This window comes from Apteryx mantelli, chromosome 32 (assembly GCF_036417845.1).
Source record: "Apteryx mantelli isolate bAptMan1 chromosome 32, bAptMan1.hap1, whole genome shotgun sequence".
NCBI classification, from domain to species: domain Eukaryota; kingdom Metazoa; phylum Chordata; class Aves; order Apterygiformes; family Apterygidae; genus Apteryx; species Apteryx mantelli.
Window position 1 is genome coordinate 784,646 of NC_090009.1, and position 20,660 is coordinate 805,305.

Below are 20,660 nucleotides of genomic sequence, written 5' to 3' on the forward strand. Positions count from 1 at the left end.
GTCCCCGTGTCACCGTGTCCCCGTGTCACCGCGTCCCCGTGTCCCTGCATCCCTGTGTCACCGCGTCACTGTGTCCCCGTGTCACTGCATCCCCCCCTGGCGCCGTGTCCCCACGTCCCCCTGTCCCTGCATCCCCGTGTCACCGCGTCCCCGTGTCACCGCGTCCCCATTTCCCCATGTCCCCCCCCCCCCGGCGCTGTGTCCCCAAGTCCCCCTGACCCCACATCACTGTGTCACCGTGGCCCTGCGGTCCCGTGTCACCATGGCCCTGTGTCCCCATGTCCCCGTGTCACTGGTGTGTCCCCAGCGGCTGGCAGTGGCACAGGCTGGTGTCCCCGGTGCGTCCCCATGTCCCCCCTGTGTCACCCCTATGTCCCCAGCGGCTGGTGGTGGCGCTGGTGCGGGCTGGTGTCCCCATGTCCCCCCGTGTCCCCGTGTCACCCCCGTGTCCCCCCTGTCCCCAGCGGCTGGCGGTGGCGCTGGCGCAGGCCGGGGCGGCCGAGGTCGGGCAGCGGCGCCGGGCGGAGGCGGCCGAGGAGGCGCTGGGCGACCTGCTGGCGGCCACCCGCAGGTGACGTCCCTGTCCCCACGCGTCCCCAAGCGTCCCCAAGCATCCCCACGCGTCCCCTCGCGTCCCCACGTCCCCGCGTCCCCTGTGTCCCCCCGCCCCGTCGCGCGCCGCTGTCCCCGCGGCGGCCGGCGGGGAGCCACCGGGGACGATGTCCCCACGTGTCCCCACGTGTCCCCGCGCGTCCCCGCAGGCTGGGCCGGGGCGCTGGCGGGGCGTCAGGACGAGCTGGCGGCGGCCACCCGGCGCCTCGATGGCTTCGGCCACCGCCTGGCCCTGGCGGCCCGGCGCCTGCGCCGCCTCCGAGGTGAGGGGACGCCGCGGGGACACCATGGGGACACCATGGGGACACTGCAGGGACACCCATGGGGAGACCGCAGGGACATGGAGGGACACCGGGGGGACACCCGTGGGGACACCATGGGGACGTTGGGGGGACACCATGGGGACATGGAGGGACACCAGGGGGACATCAGGGGGACACCCATGGGGACATTGGGGGGGGGCATCGTGGGGACACCAGGGGAAGACCATGGAGACACTGGGGGGACACCATGGGGACATTGGGGGACATCAGGGGACATCAGGGGACATTGGGAAGACACCATGGGGACACCATGGGGACATGGAGGGACACCAGGGGACATTGGGAAGACGCCATGGGGACACCATGGGGACATTGAGGGGAGGGACCCCATGGAGACACTGGGGGACACCCATGGGGACACCATGGGGACATTGGGGGGACACCCATGGGGACATGGAGGGACACCAGGGGGACATCAGGGGACATTGGGAGGACACCAGGGGGACATCATGGGGACACTGGGGGGACACCCATGGGGACATCATGGGGACACTGCGGGGACATAGAGGGACATTGGGGGGACATCAGGGGACATCGGGAGGACACCATGGGGACATTGTGGGGACATTGGGGGCAGATGCCTATGGGGACATCACAAGGACATCCGTGGGGACATCGTGGGGACACCACGGGGACATTGCGGGGCCACCCAAGGGGACACTGGAGGGGGGGGGAGGGGGACACTAGGGATGCCCATGGGGACACCGTGGCGTCACCGCGGGGGACGTCGGGGGGGGTGACGCTGCGGTGACGGGGACGCCGTGGGGGGGGGGTGACACCCACGGGGACCTTCCCCCCCCCCTCCCCGGCGTCCCCGTCACCGCCGTCCCTTGTCCCCAGGGCGGGTGGCCTCGGCCCGGCCGCGGTGGCACCTGGCGGAGGACGGGTGAGTCGTGGGGGGGGGGGGGGGGGGGCGCCCGGACGCCTGGGCCCCCTGCGGTGGGGACAGCGAGGGGGTGACAAGGGGACCCCGAGGGTGACGGGGGACGCTGGGGGTGGCAGGGGACCCCAGGGGGCGACAAGGGGGACCCTGGGGGTGAGGAAGGGACCCTGGCGGTGGACAAGGGGACCTTGGGGGTGGCAGGTGCCCCAGGGGGGGTGACAAGGGGACCCTGAGGACCCCGGGGGTGACAAGGGGACCTTGATGGTGGCAGGGGGACCCTGGGGGGTGACAAGGGGACCTGGGGGTGAGACAAGGGGACCCTGAGGACCCCAGGGGTGACAAGGGGACCTTGATGGTGGCAGGTGCCCCAGGGGGGGACAAGGGGACCTTGGGGACCCTGATGGTGGCAGGAGGACGCTGGTGGTGGCAGGTGACCCCAGGGGCGACAAGGGGACCCTGGAGGTGACAAGGGGACCCTGGTGGTGACAAGGGGACCTTGGGGACCCTGATGGTGGCAAGGGGGACCCTGATGGTGGCGAAGGGACCTGGGGGGTGACAAGGGGACCCTGAGGACCCCAAGGGGTGACAAGGGACCCTGATGGTGGCAGGTGACCCCAGGGATGACAAGGGGACCCTGGAGGTGACAAGGGGACCTTGGGGACCCCGGTGGTGGCAGGTCCCCCCCGCCCCGGTGACACGGTGCCACCGCCCCGTCCCCAGCCCGGCGGTGACGACGGAGGCGGCGCGAGGAGGCAGCCGTGAGCGGGGACACGGCGGGGACGCGGGGACACCGTGCGGCGGCGTCGTCCCCCCCGGCGGCGGTGGCATCGCCGCGGTGTCCCCACGGAGGCCCGTCCCCGTCCCCGCAGCGGTGGCCCCGGCGCGGGTGACGCGGGACAAGGTGGCACCGGAGGAGGTGACACGGCGCCAGGTCCCGCTCGGTCCCCGGCTACTGGTATGGGGACATGGGGACGAGGGTGACAAGGGACATGGGTGTGTGGGGGGGGTGACATGGGTCACGGGGAGGGGACAGGGCCACCGGGATGGCGTGACACGGGTGGGGGGGGTGACACGTGGGGACATGGGGGTGAAGGTGACCTGGGGGGGGGACATGGGGTGACACTTGGGGACATGGGGACCCAGGGGGTCACCGCTGTCCCCCCCCCCCAGTCCCCCCGCGCAGGGACGAGGTGCCCCCCCCCGGCAGAGGTAGGTGTCCCAACCCCCCCCCCCCATGTCCCCGACACCTTGTCCCTGTCCCCAAGTGCGTGTGTCACCCCCATGTGCCACCCCTGGGTGCCACCTTGGGTCCCCCCCCATGTCACCTGGGTGACACGCTGGTGACACCCCCTCCGGGCCACCATGTCACTTCCCTGGGTCCCCATGTCACCTCCCTGTGCCACCTGGGTGCCACCCTGTGTCACCCCCAGCGCCCACCATGTCACCCCCCCATGTCACACCCCCCCCCGGTGACACCCTGGGTCCCCCCCATGTCACCTCCCCGTGTCATCTGGGTGCCACCCCCCCCCGGTGCCACCATGTCCCCCCCCGTGTCACCTCCCTGTGTCACCTGGGTGCCACCATGTCACACCCCCCCGGTGACACCCTGGGTCCCCCCCATGTCACCTCCCCATGTCATCTGGGTGCCACCCCACCCCCGTGCCACCCCCTAGTGACACTCAGTGCCGACTCTGGGTCCTGTCCCCTGGTGCCGTGTCACCTCGTGTCACCCGTGTCACCCCCCTCCGGTGCACCCCGGCCCTCTCTCCATGCCACCGTGTCACCCCCTGGTGCCACCCAGTGCCACCACCGTGTCCATCCCCGTGTCCCCATGATGCCACCGCCGTGTCCCCGCGGTGCCACCGCCGTGTCCCCCCCCGTGTCCCCGCGGTGCCACCGCCGTGTCCCCGCAGGGGCGCTGGGGACGCTGGTGCGGGAGCTGCGGGCGCTGGGCGCCGCCATCCTGGGCGACGACGACGACGTCCCCGACGTCCCCGGGCCACCGCGGGGGGCCCCGGCGTCCGGGTGAGTCACCGTCCCCCCCCCATGTCCCCCTCCCTGTCCCCCCCCCCCCCCCCTGGCCACCGCGGGGCCTCCCGGTGCCACCAGGCCCCTGTCCTTCCCCCCCCCGTGTCACCGTAGGGGGTGACACTGAGGGTCTCCCAGTGCCACCAGACCCATGTCCCCTCCATGTCACCTCAGGGGCCACCTTGTCACCCTGGGTGCCACCCTGGGTCCTCCCAGTCCCTCCCAGTAGCTCCCAGTTCCATGTCCCCTCATGTCACCCTGGGTGTCACCCTGGGTCCTCCCGATCCCTCCCAGTAGCTCCCAGTGCCCCCCCAGTCCATGTCCCCTCGTGTCACCCTGGGTGTCACCCTGTGCCCTCCCAGTCCCACGTCCCCTTGTGCCACCATGGGTGTCACCCTATGCCCTCCCAGTAGCTCCCAGTCCCTCCCAGTCCCATGTCCCCTCGTGTCACCATGGGCGTCACCCTGTGCCCCCAGTCCCATGTCCCCTTGTGCCACCTCATAGACCACCCTGTCACCCTGGGTGTCACTCTGTGCCCTCCCAGTCCCTCCCAGTAGCTCCCAGTCCCATGTCCCCTTGTGTCACATGGGGCCCCCCTGGGTCTCCTCAGTCTCTCCAGTAGCTCCAGTCCCATGTGTCCCCCCCATGTCACCCCAGGGGTCACCTTGTCACCATGGGTGTCACTCTGTGCCCTCCCAGTCCCTCCCAGTAGCTCCCAGTGCCTCCCAGTCCCATGTCACCCTGTGTCACCCCAGGGGCCACCCTGGGTCCTCCAGTGCCACCAGCCCCATGTCCCCTCGTGTCACCACGGGGTCACCCTGGGCCCTCCCAGTAGCTCCCAGTTCCACCAGTCCCATGTCCCCCGATGTCACCTCAGGGGCCTCCCTGGGTCCTCCCAGTCCCTCCCAGTAGCTCCCAGTGCCACCAGTCCCATGTCCCCTTGTGTCACCTCATAGACCACCCTGTCACCCTGGGTGTCACCCTGTGCCCTCCCAGTCCCTCCAGTAGCTCCCAGTTCCATGTCCCCTTGTGCCACCATGGTGTCACCCTGTGCCCTCCCAGTAGCTCCCAGTAGCTCCCAGTCCATGTCCCCTTGTGTCACCATGGGGTCACCCTGTGCCCTCCCAGTCCCACGTCCCCTTGTGTCACCATGGGTGTCACCCTGTGCCCTCCCAGTAGCTCCCAGTAGCTCCCAGTCCCATGTCCCCCTTGTGTCACCATGGGGTTCCCCTGTCCCCTCCCAGTCCCCTCCCAGTGCCACCAGTCCCATGTCCCCTTGTGTCACCCCAGGGGTCACCTTGTCACCCTGGGTGTCACTCTGTGCCCTCCCAGTCCCTCCCAGTAGCTCCCAGTCCCATGTCCCCTCGTGCCACCATGGGGTCCCCCCCGTGCCCTCCCAGTGCCACAGTCCCATGTCCCCTCGTGTCACCATGGGGCCCCCCTGGGTCCTCCCAGTCTCTCCCAGTAGCTCCCAGTCCCATGTGTCCCCTCGTGTCACCCCAGGGGCCACCCTGTCCCCCTGGGGTCCCCCCAGTGCCTCCCAGTGCCTCCCAGTGCCACCGGTGGCCCTTCCCGCCCCTCCCCCCCGGGGCTGGCAGCGATTTTGGGGCCTTTTGGCCTTTTCGACAGATTCGCCGGATTTTCGCAGCTTTTCGGCCGCCCGGAGGCGCCGGATTGAGGGAAAAAAACCGGGAATAAACGGAGCCGAAAGGGCGAGAAAGCGACCCGGAACGGGGCCCGGTGACGCGTGTCCCCTCCCCGCGGTGTCCCCAAGGTCCCCCCCCCCCGGTGTCCCCGTTGTCGCTGGCGTCTTGGTGGCACCGGCGTCCTGGTGGCACCAACATCCTAGTGACACTGTTTTCGGCATTGCCAGTGTCCTGGTGTCACCAGTGTCCCCCCAATGTCCCCGTTGTCACTGGTGTCCTGGTGGCACTGGCGTCCTGGTGACACTGGTGTCTTGGTGGCACCAGCATCCTTGTGTTACTGTCCCCGGCATTGCCAGTGTCCTGCTGTCACTGGTGTCCTGGTGTCACCAGTGTCCTGGTGTCATCAGCATCCAAGTGTCATTGTCCCTGGCATTGCCAGTGTCCTGGTGTCACCAGCGTCCCCCCGATGTCCCCGTTGCCACTGGTGTTCTGGTGGCACCGGCATCCTGGTGTCATCAGCGTCCAAGTGTCACTGTCCCCGGCATTGCCAGTGTCCTGGTGGCACCAGCATCCTGGTGGCAGTGGCATCCTGGTGTCATCAGTATCCTAGTGACACTGTCCCCGGCATTGCCAGTGTCCTGGTGTCACCAGCATCCCCCCGATGTCCTCATTGTCGCTGGTGTCCTGGTGGCACCAGCGTCCGAGTGTCACTGTCCCCGGCATTGCTGGTGTCCGGTGGCACCAGCGTCCTGGTGACACTGGTGTCTTGGTGGCACCGGTGTCCTGGTGGCACTGTCCCCAGCATTGCCAGTGTCCGGTGGCACTGGTGTCCTCGTGTCACTGTCCCTGGCATTGCCAGCGTCCAGCTGTCACGTCCTGGTGGCACCAGCATCCGAGTGCCACTGTCCCTGGCATCACCAGTGTCCTGGTGTCACTGGCATCCTGGTATCACCAGCATCCTGGTGGCAGCAGTGTCCCCAAAGTCGCTGGCACAGTGGCATCACCAGCAGCCTGGTGCCACCGCTGTCCCGTCACCGCTGTCCTGGCACCCAGGTGTCCCCAGCATCCCGGTGCCACCGTCCCGGTGTCCCCAGTGTCCTGCTGTCCCCAGCATCGTGGTGCCACTGGCATACCCAGCGCGTGTCCTCGTGTCACCACTGTCACCAGTTGTCCCCGTTGTCCCCGCGGTGATGGTGGCACCGGCCCAGGGATGGGGGGGGGGTGGCGCGCCCCGGTTGCCATGGCGACCGGGCCCCATAGCAACGTCCCGCCCCCCCCCTCCCCGGATAGGCTGCCGCGTTCCCGCCCTCCCCGCGCGGCGCCCATTGGCCGAGGCGGCGCCCCGCGCGCGCGCATGCGCGTCACGCGGCGCTGAAGCCAGCGCGGCACCGGAAGCGGAAGTGCTGGGGGGCGGGGCCTCATACGGGTTTGGGGGGGGGGGGGGCGGCCACGGCGGGGACGAGCTGGGGCCGGGCGCCGGGAGCAAACCCGAAAAGGCGGGATTAGGCGGGATTAACCCCCAAAATCCGGGATTAACCCCAAAAATCCAGGATTAACCCCCAAAAAACAGGATCAAGCCCCAAACCCACCATCAACCCCCCTCAAAACCAGCATCAACCCCCTAAAACCAGCATTAAACCCCCAAAACAGACTATGAAACACCCCAAACCAGCATCAACCCCCTAAAACCAGCATTAAACCCCCAAAACAGACTATGAAACACCCCAAACCAGCATCAACCCCCTAAAACCAGCATTAAACCCCCAAAACAGACCATGAAACACCCCAAAACCAGCATCAAACCCCTAAAGCAGCATTAAACCCCCAAAACAGACCACAAAACCCCCAAAACCAGCATCAACCCCCTAAAACCAGCATTAAACCCCCCAAACAGACCATGAAACACCCCAAAACCAGCATCAACCCCCTAAAACCAGCATTAAACCCCCCAAACAGACCATGAAACCCCCCAAACTAGCATCAACCCCTAAAACCAGCATTAAACCCCCAAAACAGACCATGAAACACCCCAAAACCAGCATCAAACCCCTAAAACCAGCATTAAACCCCCAAAACAGACCATGAAACCCCCCAAACTAGCATCAACCCCCCCATCAACCCCCCCAAACCAGCATCAAACCCCCAAACCCACCATCAACCCCACCATCAACCCCCCCAAAACCACCATGAAACCCCCAAACCCATCAAACCTCTAAAACCAGGATCAAATTCACCATCAAATCCCCCAAAACTAGGACCAAACCCCCAAACCCACCATCAACCCCTCAAACGCACCATCAAACGCACCATCAACCCCCCAAAACCAGCATCAACCTCCCCCAAACCCACCATCAACCCCTCCAACACCAGGAGCAACCACCCAACGCCAAGAACCAACCACCCAACACCAGGAACCAACCGCCCAACCCCAAGAACCAACCACCCAACGCCAGGAACCAACTGCCCAAGGCCAAGAGCAACCACCCAAGGCCAAGAGCAACCACCCAACGCCAGGAGCCACCACCCAACGCCAGGAGCCACCACCCAACGCCAAGAACCAACCACCCAACGCCAAGAACCAACTGCCCAAGGCCAAGAGCAACCACCCAAGGCCAAGAGCAACCACCCAAGGCCAAGAGCAACCACCCAACGCCAGGAGCCACCACCCAACGCCAGGAGCCAACCACCCAACGCCAAGAACCAACCACCCAACACCAGGAGCAACCCCCCAACGCCAAGAACCAACCCAACGCCAAGAACCAACCCGCAGCCCCAAGTGAGGCAACAACCCGGCGCCCAAGGCCACCACCCCACCCCACCCCACCCCCCGCCCCCAACCATCACTTGTAGGTCCAACAAGCGGCGGCCCAACCCTGCCCCTTGCAGAGCTGCCGGTGCTTGAGGAAGCAGGGCCGGGCGCGGAAGCGGCGGCCGCAGTCGGCGCAGGCGTGCCGGGCGCCGCCGTGGGTCTTCATGTGCTCCGTCAGGTGGTGCTTGAGCTTGAAGCGCTTGTCACACACGGCACAACCGAAAGGTCTCAAGCTCAACGTCAACGTGATGTGTCGGTCGCGCTTGGGCTTCACGGCGAAGCGTTTGCCGCACAGGCAACCGAACCGTTTGCCGTCCGCCGCCGCCGGCACCTTCACGGGACCGTGAAGAGCTTGGCCGGCCGCCGGAGCAGCCAGCAGCTCGTTGCCGTGAAGGTCCACGGGCTTCCAGGCCGCCGCCGTGGTGGTGGCACTTGTCACCGGCGCCAGGACGTAGCCGGGTTCGGCGCCCGCCGCGGCGGCGGGTTCCTCGGCTCGGAGGAACCCGCCGGCGTCGCCCACCTCTTGCTTGACGTAGATTTTGGGCGGTTCCACCACGCCGCCGCCACCTTCCTCTACGTCGGCGCGGGGCGGCGGCCGCTCCTCCTCCTCCTCCTCGTCCTCCTCGTCCTCCTCCGCCGGCGCCACGTGGATCTGGAGAACTTCCTCGGCGGCAGCGGCGGCGGTGGCCACCGCGGTTTCGCCGCGGGCCGCCCAGCGCCGCGGGCCTCCCTCCAGCTCCTTGAGGATCTCGGAGCAACGGTCCACCACTTGCCACATCTGCAAGCCGCTGGCCACCAGCAGGTGGCTGGGCAGGGCCTCCAGGAGCAAGGTGAGGCGGCCCGAGTAGATGAGCTGCAGCAGGTTGCCGAAGGCCTCCGCCTCGATGACGCCGGGCAGCACCAGGCAGCTGGCGTCGCGCAGCAGAAGCTTGTCGTGGAAGTACGGAGACGACGCGGCCAGGACGCTCTTGTGAGCCGGGAAGATCCGGCCGCCCACGTGCACCGCCACGTCGCAGAACTGTCCCGCCAACCGTTGCCGGTTGAGGGCCTCCAACAACACCGCCGCGTACTGCGGGAATTCCAGCTGCACGCTACGTCCCGCCGTCTCCATGCCTGCCCGGGGGGATGGGGACACACGTGGGGACGTGGCGTCGGGGCGGAAGGAGACCGCCGGGATGTCGCCACGGGTCCGGGGACGTCACCGTGGCCCCGGGAACGCTGCAACGGTCCCAGGAACACCACCACGACCCCAGGGACACCATCGTGGCCCCAAGGACACCACCACGACCCCAAGGACACCACCATGACCCCAGGGACACCATGACAGTCCCAGGGACACCGCAATGGCCCCATGGACACCACCATCGTCCCAAGGACACCACCACAACCCCAAGGACACCATCGTGGCCCCAGGGACACCACCACGACCCCAGGGACACCACCGTGGCCCCAAGGACACCACCACGACCCCAGGGACACCACCATGGCCCCAAGGACACCACCACAACCCCAAGGACACCACCACAACCCCAGGGACACCGCAATGGCCCCATGGACACCACCATCGTCCCAAGGACACCACCACAACCCCAAGGACACCATCGTGGCCCCAGGGACACCACCACGACCCCAGGGACACCACCGTGGCCCCAAGGACACCACCACGACCCCAGGGACACCACCATGGCCCCAAGGACACCACCACAACCCCAAGGACACCACCACAACCCCAGGGACACCACCACAACCCCAAGGACACCATCGTGGCCCCAAGGACACCACCCTGGCCCCAGGGACACTGGGATGGACACCACGACAGCCCTGGGGACACCACGATGGCCTTGGGGACACCGTGATGGACACCACGATGGCCCCAGGGACACCACCACGACCCCAGGGACACCGCGACGGCCTTGGGGACACTGTGATGGCCCCAGCTGCCCTCGGGCCCCCCTACAGCCCCACTGCTGCCCCCCGGACTGTCCTACTGCCCCTCGGATCATCCTATTGCCCCACGGGCCGTCCTATTGCCCCATGGACCGTCCTACTGCCCTTCGGATCGTCCTACTGCCCCACGGACCATCCTACTGCCTCTCGGATTGTCCTATTGCCCCACGGATCGTCCTACTGCCCCCCTCACCCCATAGACCCTCTTATTGCCCCAGGGACTGTCCTATTGCCCCTTGGATCGTCCTACTGCCCCACAGACTGTCCTACTGCCCCTCGAATCGTCTTATTGCCCCTCGGACCGTCCTACTGCCCCGTAGACTGTCCTGTTGCCCCACGGACTGTCCTACTGCCCCACAGATCGTCCTATTGCCCCTCGGACCTTCTTATTGCCCCACGGACCGTCCTACTGCCCCTCGGATCATCCTACTGCCCCACAGATCGTCCTATTGCCCCTCGGACCTTCTTATTGCCCCTCAGACCGTCCTACTGCCCCCCGGACCGTCCTATTGCCCCTCGGATTGTCCTACTGCCCCTCGGACTGTCCTACTGCCCCTTGGATCATCCTATTGCCCCCCCTCACCCCATAGACCCTCTTATTGCCCCAGGGACCATCCTATTGCCCCACGGACCATCCTACTGCCCCACGGATCGTCCTACTGCCCCCCCTCACCCCATAGACCCTCTTATTGCCCCAGGGACCGTCCTATTGCCCCTCGGACTGTCCTATTGCCCCTGGTGACCATCCCTACTGCCCCCCCTTGCCCCACAGACCCCCTATTGCCCCCGGGACCGTCCCTATTGCCCCCCCCCGGCCCCATAGAGCCCCTATTGCCCCATAGACCCCCTATTGCCCCCGGGACCGTCCCTATTGCCCCCCCCGGCCCCACAGACCCCTCTATTGCCCCCCAGACCCCCCTATAGCCGCCCCGCCCCCCCCCCCCGCGCACCTTCGGCCTCTCGGTGTCTCCGAGCGAGTCCCGCGCCGCCTCCGCCGGCCCCAGAGCCCCGCCCCGCCCCCTTCCGGCCCCGCCCCCCGCCGCCGCGAGGCCCCGCCCCCGCCAGCGTGGCGCCACCGAGAAGCCCCGCCCCTGCTCCGAACACCCCCGGAAGTCCCGCCCCTTCCGCACCGCGGGGGAAGCCCCGCCTCCCCCTCCCAGGCTGCGCTGCCGGGCCCCGGGAAGCCCCGCCCCCCTCGGACAGCCACGGCCCCGCCCCCCTCTGGAACCCGGAGAAGCCCCGCCCCCTCTTCCAGGCTGCGCTGCCCCCACTGACCCCCCCAAGCCCCGCCTACCCAGGGAAGTCCCGCCCCCCTCTGAGCCCCAGGGGAAGCCCCGCCCCCTCCAAGCCTCAACGGGCCCGCCCACCCCGGGAAGCCCCACCCCCTTCCAAACGGTGAAACCACCCCACCCACCCACCCACCCCCAGCCTGGGGAAGTCCCGCCCCCTCCGAATCCAAGAAGCCCCGCCCCCTCCTGAACCCCGGGAAACCCCGCCCCTCTCTGAGCCCCAAGGAAGTCCCGCCCCCTCCTGAACCCCGCCCCCTGCGAGCCCGGGGAAGCCCCGCCCCTTCGGAACTCCGGGAAATCCCCGCCCCCCTCCAAACTCATGTAGCCCCGCCCCTTCTGAACCCCGGGGAAGCCCCGCCCCCGAACTCCGTGAAGCTCCGCCCCCTTCTGAACCCCGGGGAAAGCCCCGCCCCTCCGAACCCATGTAGCCCCGCCCCCTTCGGAACCCCCGGGGAAGCCCCGCCCCCTCCGAACCCTGCGCGGCCCCGGCCGCCCCCCCCCCCGTCCCGCCGGGTGACTCCAGGGAGGGAGGAGGGGTGGGAAGCCCCGCCCCCGCCGCGCCGCCATTGGCCAGCGCCGCCGCCGCCCCGCCCTCCCCCCGCGCCGCTATTGGCCCGCGCGGCGCAGGCGAAAGCCGGTAAAAGACCGATCCGTGTTTATTAAAGGCCCCGCGGCCCCGCGGCGCCGCCCGGCCCGGGGGGGGGGTTGGAGCCAGCCCAGCCCCGGCCCCGGCCCCGGCCCCGGCCCCGGCCCCGGCCCCGGCCCCGGCCCCGGCCCGGCGCGGCCGCTCCTGAGACCGCCGAGGCGGGAGATTGTCGAGGCGCCGGCGGGGCCCGGGGCCGGCGGGGCGGGGGGGGGGGGGCGCCCCGGAGCGTGGGGGGATGCGGGGTTTTACCTCCCCCCCCCCCCACCCCGGTCCCGGTCCCGGTCCCGGTTCCGGGGCGAAGGGCGGCGCGGGGGGGGGTGGGGGTGGGGGGAGCACGGGGACGCCCCGGGGTAAGGGGACGCCCCGGTCCTGATGCACGGGGGACACTCGGTGCACGGGGACATCTTGGTGCACGGGGCGATGCACGGGGACGCCCCGGTCCTGATGCACAGGGACACCCGGTGCACGGGGACACCCCGGTCCTGATGCACGGGGACACTCGGTGCACAGGGACACCCGGTGCACGGGGACACCCCGGTCCTGATGCACGGGGACGCTCGGTGCACGGGGACATCTTGGTGCACGGGGCGATGCACGGGGACGCCCCGGTCCTGATGCACGGGGACACTCGGTGCACAGGGACACTCGGTGCACGGGGTGATGCACGGGGACACCTGGTGCACGGGGACATCCTGGTCCTGGTGCATGGGGACACTCGGTGCACGGGGACACTCGGTGCATGGGGACGTCCCGGTCCTGGTGCACGGGGACACCCTGGTGCAAGGGATGATGCACGGGGACACCCCGGTCCCGGTGCACGGGGACACCTGGTGCACGGGGACACTCGATGCACGGGGTGATGCACAGGGACATCCTGGTCCTGGTGCACGGGGACACTCGGTGCAAGGGGACACCCCAGTCCTGGTGCACGGGGACACTCGGTGCAAGGGGACACTCGGTGCACAGGGCCGATGCACGAGGGTCCCCCGACGCCCGTGCGCGGGCTGCACCGCACGAGGACCCCTCCCCCCCCTCCCCCGCACCCCCCGTGCACGGGGAGGTGACGCACGGGGACATCCTGGTGCACGGGGAGGTGATGCACAAGGTCCTGGTGCATGGGGACATCCTGGTGCACGGGGAGGTTCTGGTGCACGAGGAGATCCTGGTGCATGGGGAGACAATGCACGAGGAGATCCCGGACCTGGTGCACGGGGAGGTTCTGGTGCACAAGGAGATCTTGGTGCACGGGGAGGTGACGCACGGGGAGATCCCGGTCCTGGTGCACAGGGAGGTGACGCACGAGGTCCTGGTGCACAAGGAGATCCTGGTGCACGGGGAGGTGACGCATGGGGAGATCCCGGTCCTGGTGCACGGGGAGGTGATGCACAAGGTCCTGGTGCACGGGGAGGTTCTGGTGCACAAGGAGATCCTGGTGCACGGGGAGGTGATGCACAAGGTCCTGGTGCACGAGGAGATCCCAGTCCTGGTGCACGGGGAGGTTCTGGTGCACGGGGAGGTGACGCATGGGGAGATCCCAGTCCTGGTGCACGGGGAGGTGATGCACAAGGTCCTGGTGCACAAGGAGATCCTGGTGCACAGGGAGGTTCTGGTGCACAAGGAGATCTTGGTGCACGGGGAGGTGACGCACGGGGAGATCCTGGTCCTGGTGCACGGGGAGGTGATGCACAAGGAGATCCCGGTCCCGGTGCACGGGGAGGTGACACATGGGGAGATCCCGGTCCTGGTGCACAGGGAGGTGATGCACAAGGTCCTGGTGCACAGGGAGTTTCTGGTGCACAAGGAGATCCTGGTGCATGGGGAGACGATGCACAAGGGAGATCCCAGTCCTGGTGCACAAGGAGGTGACGCATGGGGAGATCCCGGTCCTGGTGCACAAGGAGGTGACGCATGGGGAGATCCCGGTCCTGGTGCACGGGGAGGTGATGCACAAGGAGATCCCGATCCCGGTGCACGGGGAGGTGATGCACAAGGAGATCCCGATCCCGGTGCACGGGGAGCAAGCGAGGCAGGAGGGACCGTGAGCGCACGAGAGCGGCTGGGGCGCGGGGAGGCGGCGCACGAGGGAGCAGCCGGTGCCGGCGCACGGGGAGACGATGCACCAGGGCCGTCCTGCTCCCGGCGCACGGGGAGATCCGGTGCACGGAGAGTCCGGTGCATGAGAAGATCCAGTGCACGGAGAGTCCGGTGCACGAGAAGATCCAGTGCATGGAGAGTCCGGTGCACGAGGAGACATTGCACCAGGGATGACCTGCTCCCGGTGCACGGGGAGATCCGGTGCACGAGGAGATGATGCACCAGGGCCGTCCTGCTCCCAGTGCACGGGGAGATCCGGTGCACGAGGAGACATTGCACCAGGGCCGTCCTGCTCCCAGTGCACGGGGAGATCCGGTGCACGGGGAGATCCGGTGCACGAGGAGACATTGCACCAGGGCCGTCCTGCTCCCGGTGCACGGGGAGATCCGGTGCACGGAGAGTCCGGTGCATGGGGAGACGATGCACCAGGGCCGACCTGCTTCTGGTGCATGGGGAGATCCAGTGCACGGAGCATCTGGCACATGGGAAGATGATGCATGGAGCATCCAGTGCATGAGGAGCTGATGCACGGAGAGTCCGGCACACGGGGAAACGTTGCACCAGGGCCATCCTGCTTCTGGTGCATGGGGAGATCCGGTGCCCGGAGCATCTGGTGCACGGGGAGATGATGCACGGAGAGTCCAATGCATGGGGAGATGATGCCTGGGGACTGTCCTGCTCCTGGTGCACGGGGAGATCCGGTGCACAGAGCATCCAGTGCACGAGGAGACGATGCACGGAGAGTCCGGTGCATGGGGAGATCCAGTGCACGGAGCATCCGGCACATGGGAAGATGATGCACGGAGCATCCGGTGCACGGGGAGACGATGCACGGAGAGTCCGGTGCACGGGGAGACGTTGCACCAGGGCCGACCTGCTCCGGGTGCACGGGAAGATCCAGTGCACGGAGCATCCGGTGCACGAGGAGATGATGCACGGAGAGTCCGGTGCATGGGGAGACGATGCACCAGGGCCGTCCTGCTCCCGGTGCATGGGGAGATCTGCTGCACGGAGCATCCCGTGCATGGGAAGATGATGCACGGAGAGTCCAATGCATGGAGAGATGATGCCTGGGGACTGTCCCGCTCCGGGTGCATGAGGAGATCCAGTGCATGGAGCATCCAGTGCATGAGGAGACAATGCACAGAGAGTCCAGTGCATGGAGAGATGATGCACGGCGAGTCCGGTGCATGGGGAGACGATGCACCGGGGCCGTCCTGCTCCGGGTGCACGGGGAGATCCAGTGCACGGAGCATCCGGTGCACAAGAAGACGATGCATGGCGAGTCCGGTGCATGGGGAGATCTGGTGCATGGAGCATCCGGTGCACGGGGAGACGATGCACGGAGAGTCCGGTGCATGGGGAGACGATGCACCAGGGCCGACCTGCTTCTGGTGCATGGGGAGATCTGCTGCACGGAGCATCCGGCACATGGGAAGATGATGCACGGAGCATCCGGTGCACGAGGAGACGATGCACGGAGAGTCCAATGCACGGAGAGATGATGCCTGGGGACTGTCCCGCTCCGGGTGCACGGGGAGATCCGGTGCACTGAGAGTCCGGTGCACGGGGAGACGATGCACGGCGAGTCCGGCGCACGGAGAGACGATGCACCGGGGCCGTCCCGCTCCGGATGCACGGCGAGTCCGGCGCACGGAGAGACGTTGCACCGGGGCCATCCCGCTCCGGATGCACGGAGCATCCAACGCCCGAAAGCGATCCGGTGCACGGAGCATCCAGCGCACGGGGGGAAGAAAGTGGTGGAGCAGGAAGGAAACGAGACGCCCCGCGGCGGCGGCACCGAACGGGGGAAGGACGAGGAGGCCGGCGGCGGCGTGGGGGGACACCGGAGGAGGAAGGGGACAAGGACGCTGGGGACGGGGGGGCGGCGGCGGCCCCCCCGGCGGTGGCTAGTGCTCAGCAGCGGGGGTGCGCAGGTCGCCGTTGGCCGTGATCGGGGGTGGCGGGGGCGGAGGCGGGGGCTGCCCGGGCGCCCGGACGCTCCAAACCCCGGCGCCGCTCACACCCGGGTTTGCTGCACCCACGGCGGGAAACTGCCTCTCCTGCAAGCAGCGACGCCGCTTGTTTACTCCCCGGCGCCGCCGACGGACGGACGGACGGACGCCCGGTGTCACCTCCCCTGCCGCCACCACCCGTCACCTCCCCCCCCCGTCGTCCCCCTCCGCATCCGCCCTGCTGCCACCCGCCGTCATCCCCGACACTCACCTGCTCGGCGGCTTCGGCGGCAGCATCGGCGTCACCCCCCGCCCATTGCACCCCGGTGACATGGTGGGGACACATGCACGGTGACGTCATCGTTGTCCCCCCCCCCCGCCGTTGCACCCCGGTGACATGCACGGTGACATCGTTGTCCCCCCGCCCATTGCACCCCGGTGACATGCACGGTGACATCATCGTCGTCCCCCCCCCCCCGTTGCACCCCAGTGACATGGTGGGGGACACATGCACGGTGACATCATCATTGTCGTCCCCCCCCCCCAACCCCCGGTGACATGGGGACACGCACACGAGACACCGAGGATGGAGACGAGGCGGGTGGTGACGCCGGGGCGCCCGCGCTGGGTTCTTGGGGGGGTGTTTTTTTGGGGGGGGGGGACGATGACACCCCCCCCCCCGTCCCCCTGCCCTGTCCCTCCCCTGGCCACCGTGGTGGGGGGGGGGGTTGGGGGGGGGACAGGGCCAGCGTGGAGGGGACGGTGGGGACACGGTGGTGGCATCGCCAGGGCAAGGGGGAGGGAAAGGGGGGGGGGCGGAAACACGGGGATGGGGACAGCAGGGGTTGACCTGGTGTCCCCCGAGGGACACACAGTGATGGGGACACCCAGATCCGTGTCCCCATCTGTCCCCAAAGGGACATAGGGTGATGGGACACCTGAATCTGTGTCCCCATGGGATCCCTGGTGTCCACCAAGGGACACAAGAGGGATGGGGACACCCAGATTCGTGTCCCCAAGGGATCCATGGTGTCCACCAAGGGACACACAGTGATGGGGACACCTGGATCCGTGTCCCCAAGGGATCCCTGGTGTCCACCAGTGGACACAAGAGGGATGGGGACACCTGGATCCGTGTCCCCATCTGTCCCCAAAGGGACATAGGGTGATGGGACACCTGGATCCGTGTCCCTAGGGGATCCCTGGTGTCCACCAAGGGACACAAGACGGATGGGGACACCTGCATCCGTGTCCCCAAGGGATCCCTGGTGTCCACCGAGGGACACACGGTGACAGGGACACCTGGATCCGTGTCCCCAAGGGATCCGTGGTGTCCACCAAGGGACACAAGACGGATGGGGACACCTGGATCTGTGTCCCCATCTGTCCCCAAAGGGACATAGGGTGCTGGGGACACCTGCATCTGTGTCCCCAAGGGATCCCTGGTGTCCACCGAGGGACACACGGTGATGGGGACACCTGGATCTGTGTCTCCAAGGGATCCCTGGTGTCCACCAAGGGACACACGGTGATGGGGACACCTGGATCTGTGTCTCCAAGGGATCCCTGGTGTCCACCAAGGGACACACGGTGATAGGGACACCTGGATCCGTGTCCCCATCTGTCCCCAAAGGGACATAGGGTGATGGGACACCTGGATCCGTGTCCCTAGGGGATCCCTGGTGTCCACCGAGGGACACACGGTGATGGGGACACCTGGATCCGTGTCCCCAAGGGATCCGTGGTGTCCACCAAGGGACACAAGATGGATGGGGACACCTGGATCCGTGTCCCCATCTGTCCCCAAAGGGACATAGGGTGATGGGGACACCTGCATCTGTGTCCCCAAGGGATCCCTGGTGTCCACCAAGGGACACATGGTGATGGGGACACCTGGATTCATGTCCCCAAGGGATCCCTGGTGTCCACCAAGGGACACAAGAGGGATGGGGACACCCGGATCTGTGTCCCCAAGGGATCCCTGGTGTCCACCGAGGGACATGTGGTGATGGGGACACCTGGATCTGTGTCCCCAAGGGATCCCTGGTGTCCACCGAGGGACACAAGAGGGATGGGGACACCTAGATCCATGTCCCCAAGGGATCCCTGGTGTCCACCAAGGGACACAAGACAGATGGGGACACCTGGATCTGTGTCCCCACAGGTTCCCCATCATCCTCAGGGGGACATGGGGACACAAGAGGGATGGGGACACCCTGGATCCATGTCCCAAAGGGTTCCCTGGTATTCACAAGGGGACATGGGGACACAGAGGGATGGGGACACCCAGATTTGTGTCCCCAAGGGATCCCTGGTGTCCACCAAGGGTCACAAGACAGATGGGGACACCTGGATCCATGTCCCCACGGATTCCCCATCGTCCCCGGGGGATATGGGGACACAAGAGGGACGGAGACATGCTGGATCTATGTCCTCTGAGGGTTCCCCGATGTCCCCGAAGGGACACAGAGGGATGGAGACACCTGGATCCGTGTCCCCAAGGGTTCCCCATCGTCCTCGGGGGCACGTGGGGACACAAGAGGGACGGCGACATGGCAGATCCATGTCCCCAGAGGGATACGAGGACACAAGAGGGATGAGGACACCCCGGATCTGTGTCACCGACGGTTCCCCATCGTCCCCAGAGGGATACGAGGACACAAGAGGGATGGGGACACCCCGGATCCGTGTCACCGACGGTTCCCCATCGTCCCCAGGGGGGACATGGGGACACAAGAGGGATGGGGACATGCCAGATCCATGTCACCAACGGTTCCCCATCGTCCCCAGGGGGACATGGGGACACAAGAGGGATGGGGACATGCCAGATCCATGTCACCGACGGTTCCCCATCGTCCCCAGGGGGACATGGGGACACAAGAGGGATGGGGACATGCCAGATCCATGTCACCGACGGTTCCCCATCGTCCTCAGGGGGACATGGGGACACAAGAAGGGACGGGGACACCCTGGATCCGCGTCCCCGGAGAAGGATCCGAGATGAACTAGGCTGGGGAGGGGACAAGGTCCTGGCCATGCTCTGGACCCTGCTGTCCCCAAGGGTTCCCCAGTGTCCCCAGAGGGACGGGGACACCTGGATCTGTGTCCCCATGCATTCCCCAGTGTCCCCAGAGGGACATGGAGCCACAGGAGGGACAGGGACACCTGGATCCGTGTCCCCGAGGGTTCCCCAGTGTCCCCAAGGGGACACAGGAAGAGCAGGGACACCTGGATCCACGTCCCCAAGGGTCCCTGGTGTCCACCAGAGGGACACGGGAGGGACGGGGACACCCGGATCCGTGTCCCCAAGGGTTCCCCATCGTCCCCGTGGGGGGACACGGAGGCACGGGAAGGGGACGGGGGACATGCGGATCCACGTCCCCGTGTGTCCCCAGGCGGACACAGGAGGGACAGGGGCACCCGGACCCGTGTCCCCAAGCGGACACGGGGGGAGCCGGGGCCACCCGGCTCCGCTGCGGGGAGGGGACGGGAGGACCCACCTGGCGTGTCACCGGAGGCCGAGGGTCCCGTGACAAAGGCAAGGCCGGGCCGAGCTACCTGACGGACAGCTAGGACGAAGAGAGACACGGCGGCGTCACCGGGCCGCTGGCCTTGGGGACACGCGCGCCCGCCGGCGCTGGGGGGGGGGGACACCCACGCGGGTGGCCTTGGGGACCCGCTGGCTGCCGTGGCCCTAGGCTGGGGTGGTGGCGGCGGTGGGGGCTGGCGGGGGGGGTGGCTCTGTCCCCACCGTGTCCCCACTGGGGGGGGGGGGGTGGCTCTGTCCCTCTGTCCCTGCCAGGCGGTGGCTGTGTCCCCGCCGGGGTGGCCGTGTCCCCCCACCACCCCTCCCCCCCCAAGGGTGGCCATGTTGTCCGTCCCCCCCACCCCCCTCCAATCCCTATCCTGGGGGTGGTTGTGTCCCCCGTGGTGGCTGTGTCCCCAGGGGTGGCCATGTCACCCCCCCCCCCAGAGTGGCCATGACCCTGGAGGTGGCCATCCCCAGGTGACCGTCCCCAGGAGACCATATCTCTGGGGGTGGCCACCCCCAGGTGACCACCTCCAGGTGGCCACGTCCCTGAGGTGGCCACGTCCCTGGAGGTGGCCGTCCCCAGGTGTCCATCCCCAGGTGGCCATGTCCCTGGATGGCCATGCCAAGATGGCCATCCCCAGGTGACCATCCCCAGGAGGCCACATCACTGAGGGTGGCCATCCCCGGGTGACCATCCCCAGGTGGCCATGTCCCTGAGGTGGCCACATCCCTGGGGGTGACCATCCCCAGGTGGCCATGTCCCTGGGCGGCCATGTCAAGATGGCCACCCCCAGGTGACCATCCCCAGTTGGCCACGTCCCTTGGGTGACCACATCCCTGGGGGTGGCCATCCCTGGGTGACCATCCTTGGGTGGCCTTGTCCAGGGGAGTGGCCA

At 67.6% G+C, this 20,660-nt stretch overlaps 3 protein-coding genes and 1 long non-coding RNA gene across 15 annotated transcripts in view; 2 read left to right on the top strand and 2 right to left on the bottom strand.

The window, feature by feature from the left end:
* Window positions 1-2,674: 2,674 nt before the first annotated feature.
* Window positions 2,675-5,615, top strand: LOC136994757 (uncharacterized). Of its 2 annotated transcripts, none has more exons than XR_010886659.1 (3): window positions 2,675-2,773; window positions 3,732-3,843; window positions 5,476-5,615. It is a non-coding gene; the product is annotated as an uncharacterized lncRNA (long non-coding RNA). The 2 variants fall into 2 exon arrangements; XR_010886660.1 differs by lacking the exon at window positions 2,675-2,773 and adding an exon at window positions 2,988-3,027.
* A 2,717-nt stretch (window positions 5,616-8,332) lies between these two features.
* Window positions 8,333-11,274, bottom strand: ZBTB9 (zinc finger and BTB domain containing 9). Its single transcript, XM_067313789.1, has 2 exons — window positions 11,199-11,274; window positions 8,333-9,414 (listed from the first exon to the last, which is right to left on the bottom strand). Exon 2 carries the CDS (start codon window positions 9,410-9,412, stop codon window positions 8,333-8,335), a length of 1,080 nt encoding a protein of 359 aa, XP_067169890.1. The 5' UTR covers window positions 9,413-9,414; window positions 11,199-11,274.
* Window positions 11,275-12,709: 1,435 nt separating this feature from the next.
* LOC136994698 (cardiomyopathy-associated protein 5-like) lies at window positions 12,710-14,451 on the top strand. Its single transcript, XM_067313640.1, has 3 exons — window positions 12,710-13,295; window positions 13,365-14,050; window positions 14,368-14,451. The coding sequence occupies exons 1-3, from the start codon at window positions 13,031-13,033 to the stop codon at window positions 14,449-14,451; spliced, it is 1,035 nt and encodes a 344-aa protein (XP_067169741.1). The 5' UTR covers window positions 12,710-13,030.
* Window positions 14,452-15,127: 676 nt separating this feature from the next.
* SYNGAP1 (synaptic Ras GTPase activating protein 1) overlaps window positions 15,128-20,660 on the bottom strand; it is a 38,927-nt gene continuing 33,394 nt past the window's right edge. For 5 of the 11 annotated variants that reach the window (XM_067313668.1, XM_067313663.1, XM_067313662.1 and 2 more), the window contains 2 exons: window positions 19,733-19,801; window positions 15,128-16,340 (listed from right to left, as the gene is read on the bottom strand). In XM_067313668.1, the coding sequence (XP_067169769.1) occupies window positions 16,195-16,340; window positions 19,733-19,801 (215 nt within the window). In that variant the 3' untranslated portion in view covers window positions 15,128-16,194. The remainder of the gene's footprint in view (window positions 16,341-19,732; window positions 19,802-20,660) is intronic. The other 6 variants (XM_067313672.1, XM_067313669.1, XM_067313666.1 and 3 more) reach the window with 2 other exon arrangements.

Coding starts and splice junctions, on each gene's coding strand:
- ZBTB9 (XM_067313789.1), bottom strand. CDS start 9,412: ATGGAGACGGCGGGACGTAGCGTGCAGCTGGAATTCCCGCAGTACGCG.
- LOC136994698 (XM_067313640.1), top strand. CDS start 13,031: ATGCACGGGGTGATGCACAGGGACATCCTGGTCCTGGTGCACGGGGAC. Junction 13,296..13,364: donor GGTGATGCACAAGGTCCTGG/TGCATGGGGACA, acceptor ATGGGGAGACAA/TGCACGAGGAGATCCCGGAC. Junction 14,051..14,367: donor CTGGTGCACAAGGAGGTGAC/GCATGGGGAGAT, acceptor GTGCATGAGAAG/ATCCAGTGCACGGAGAGTCC.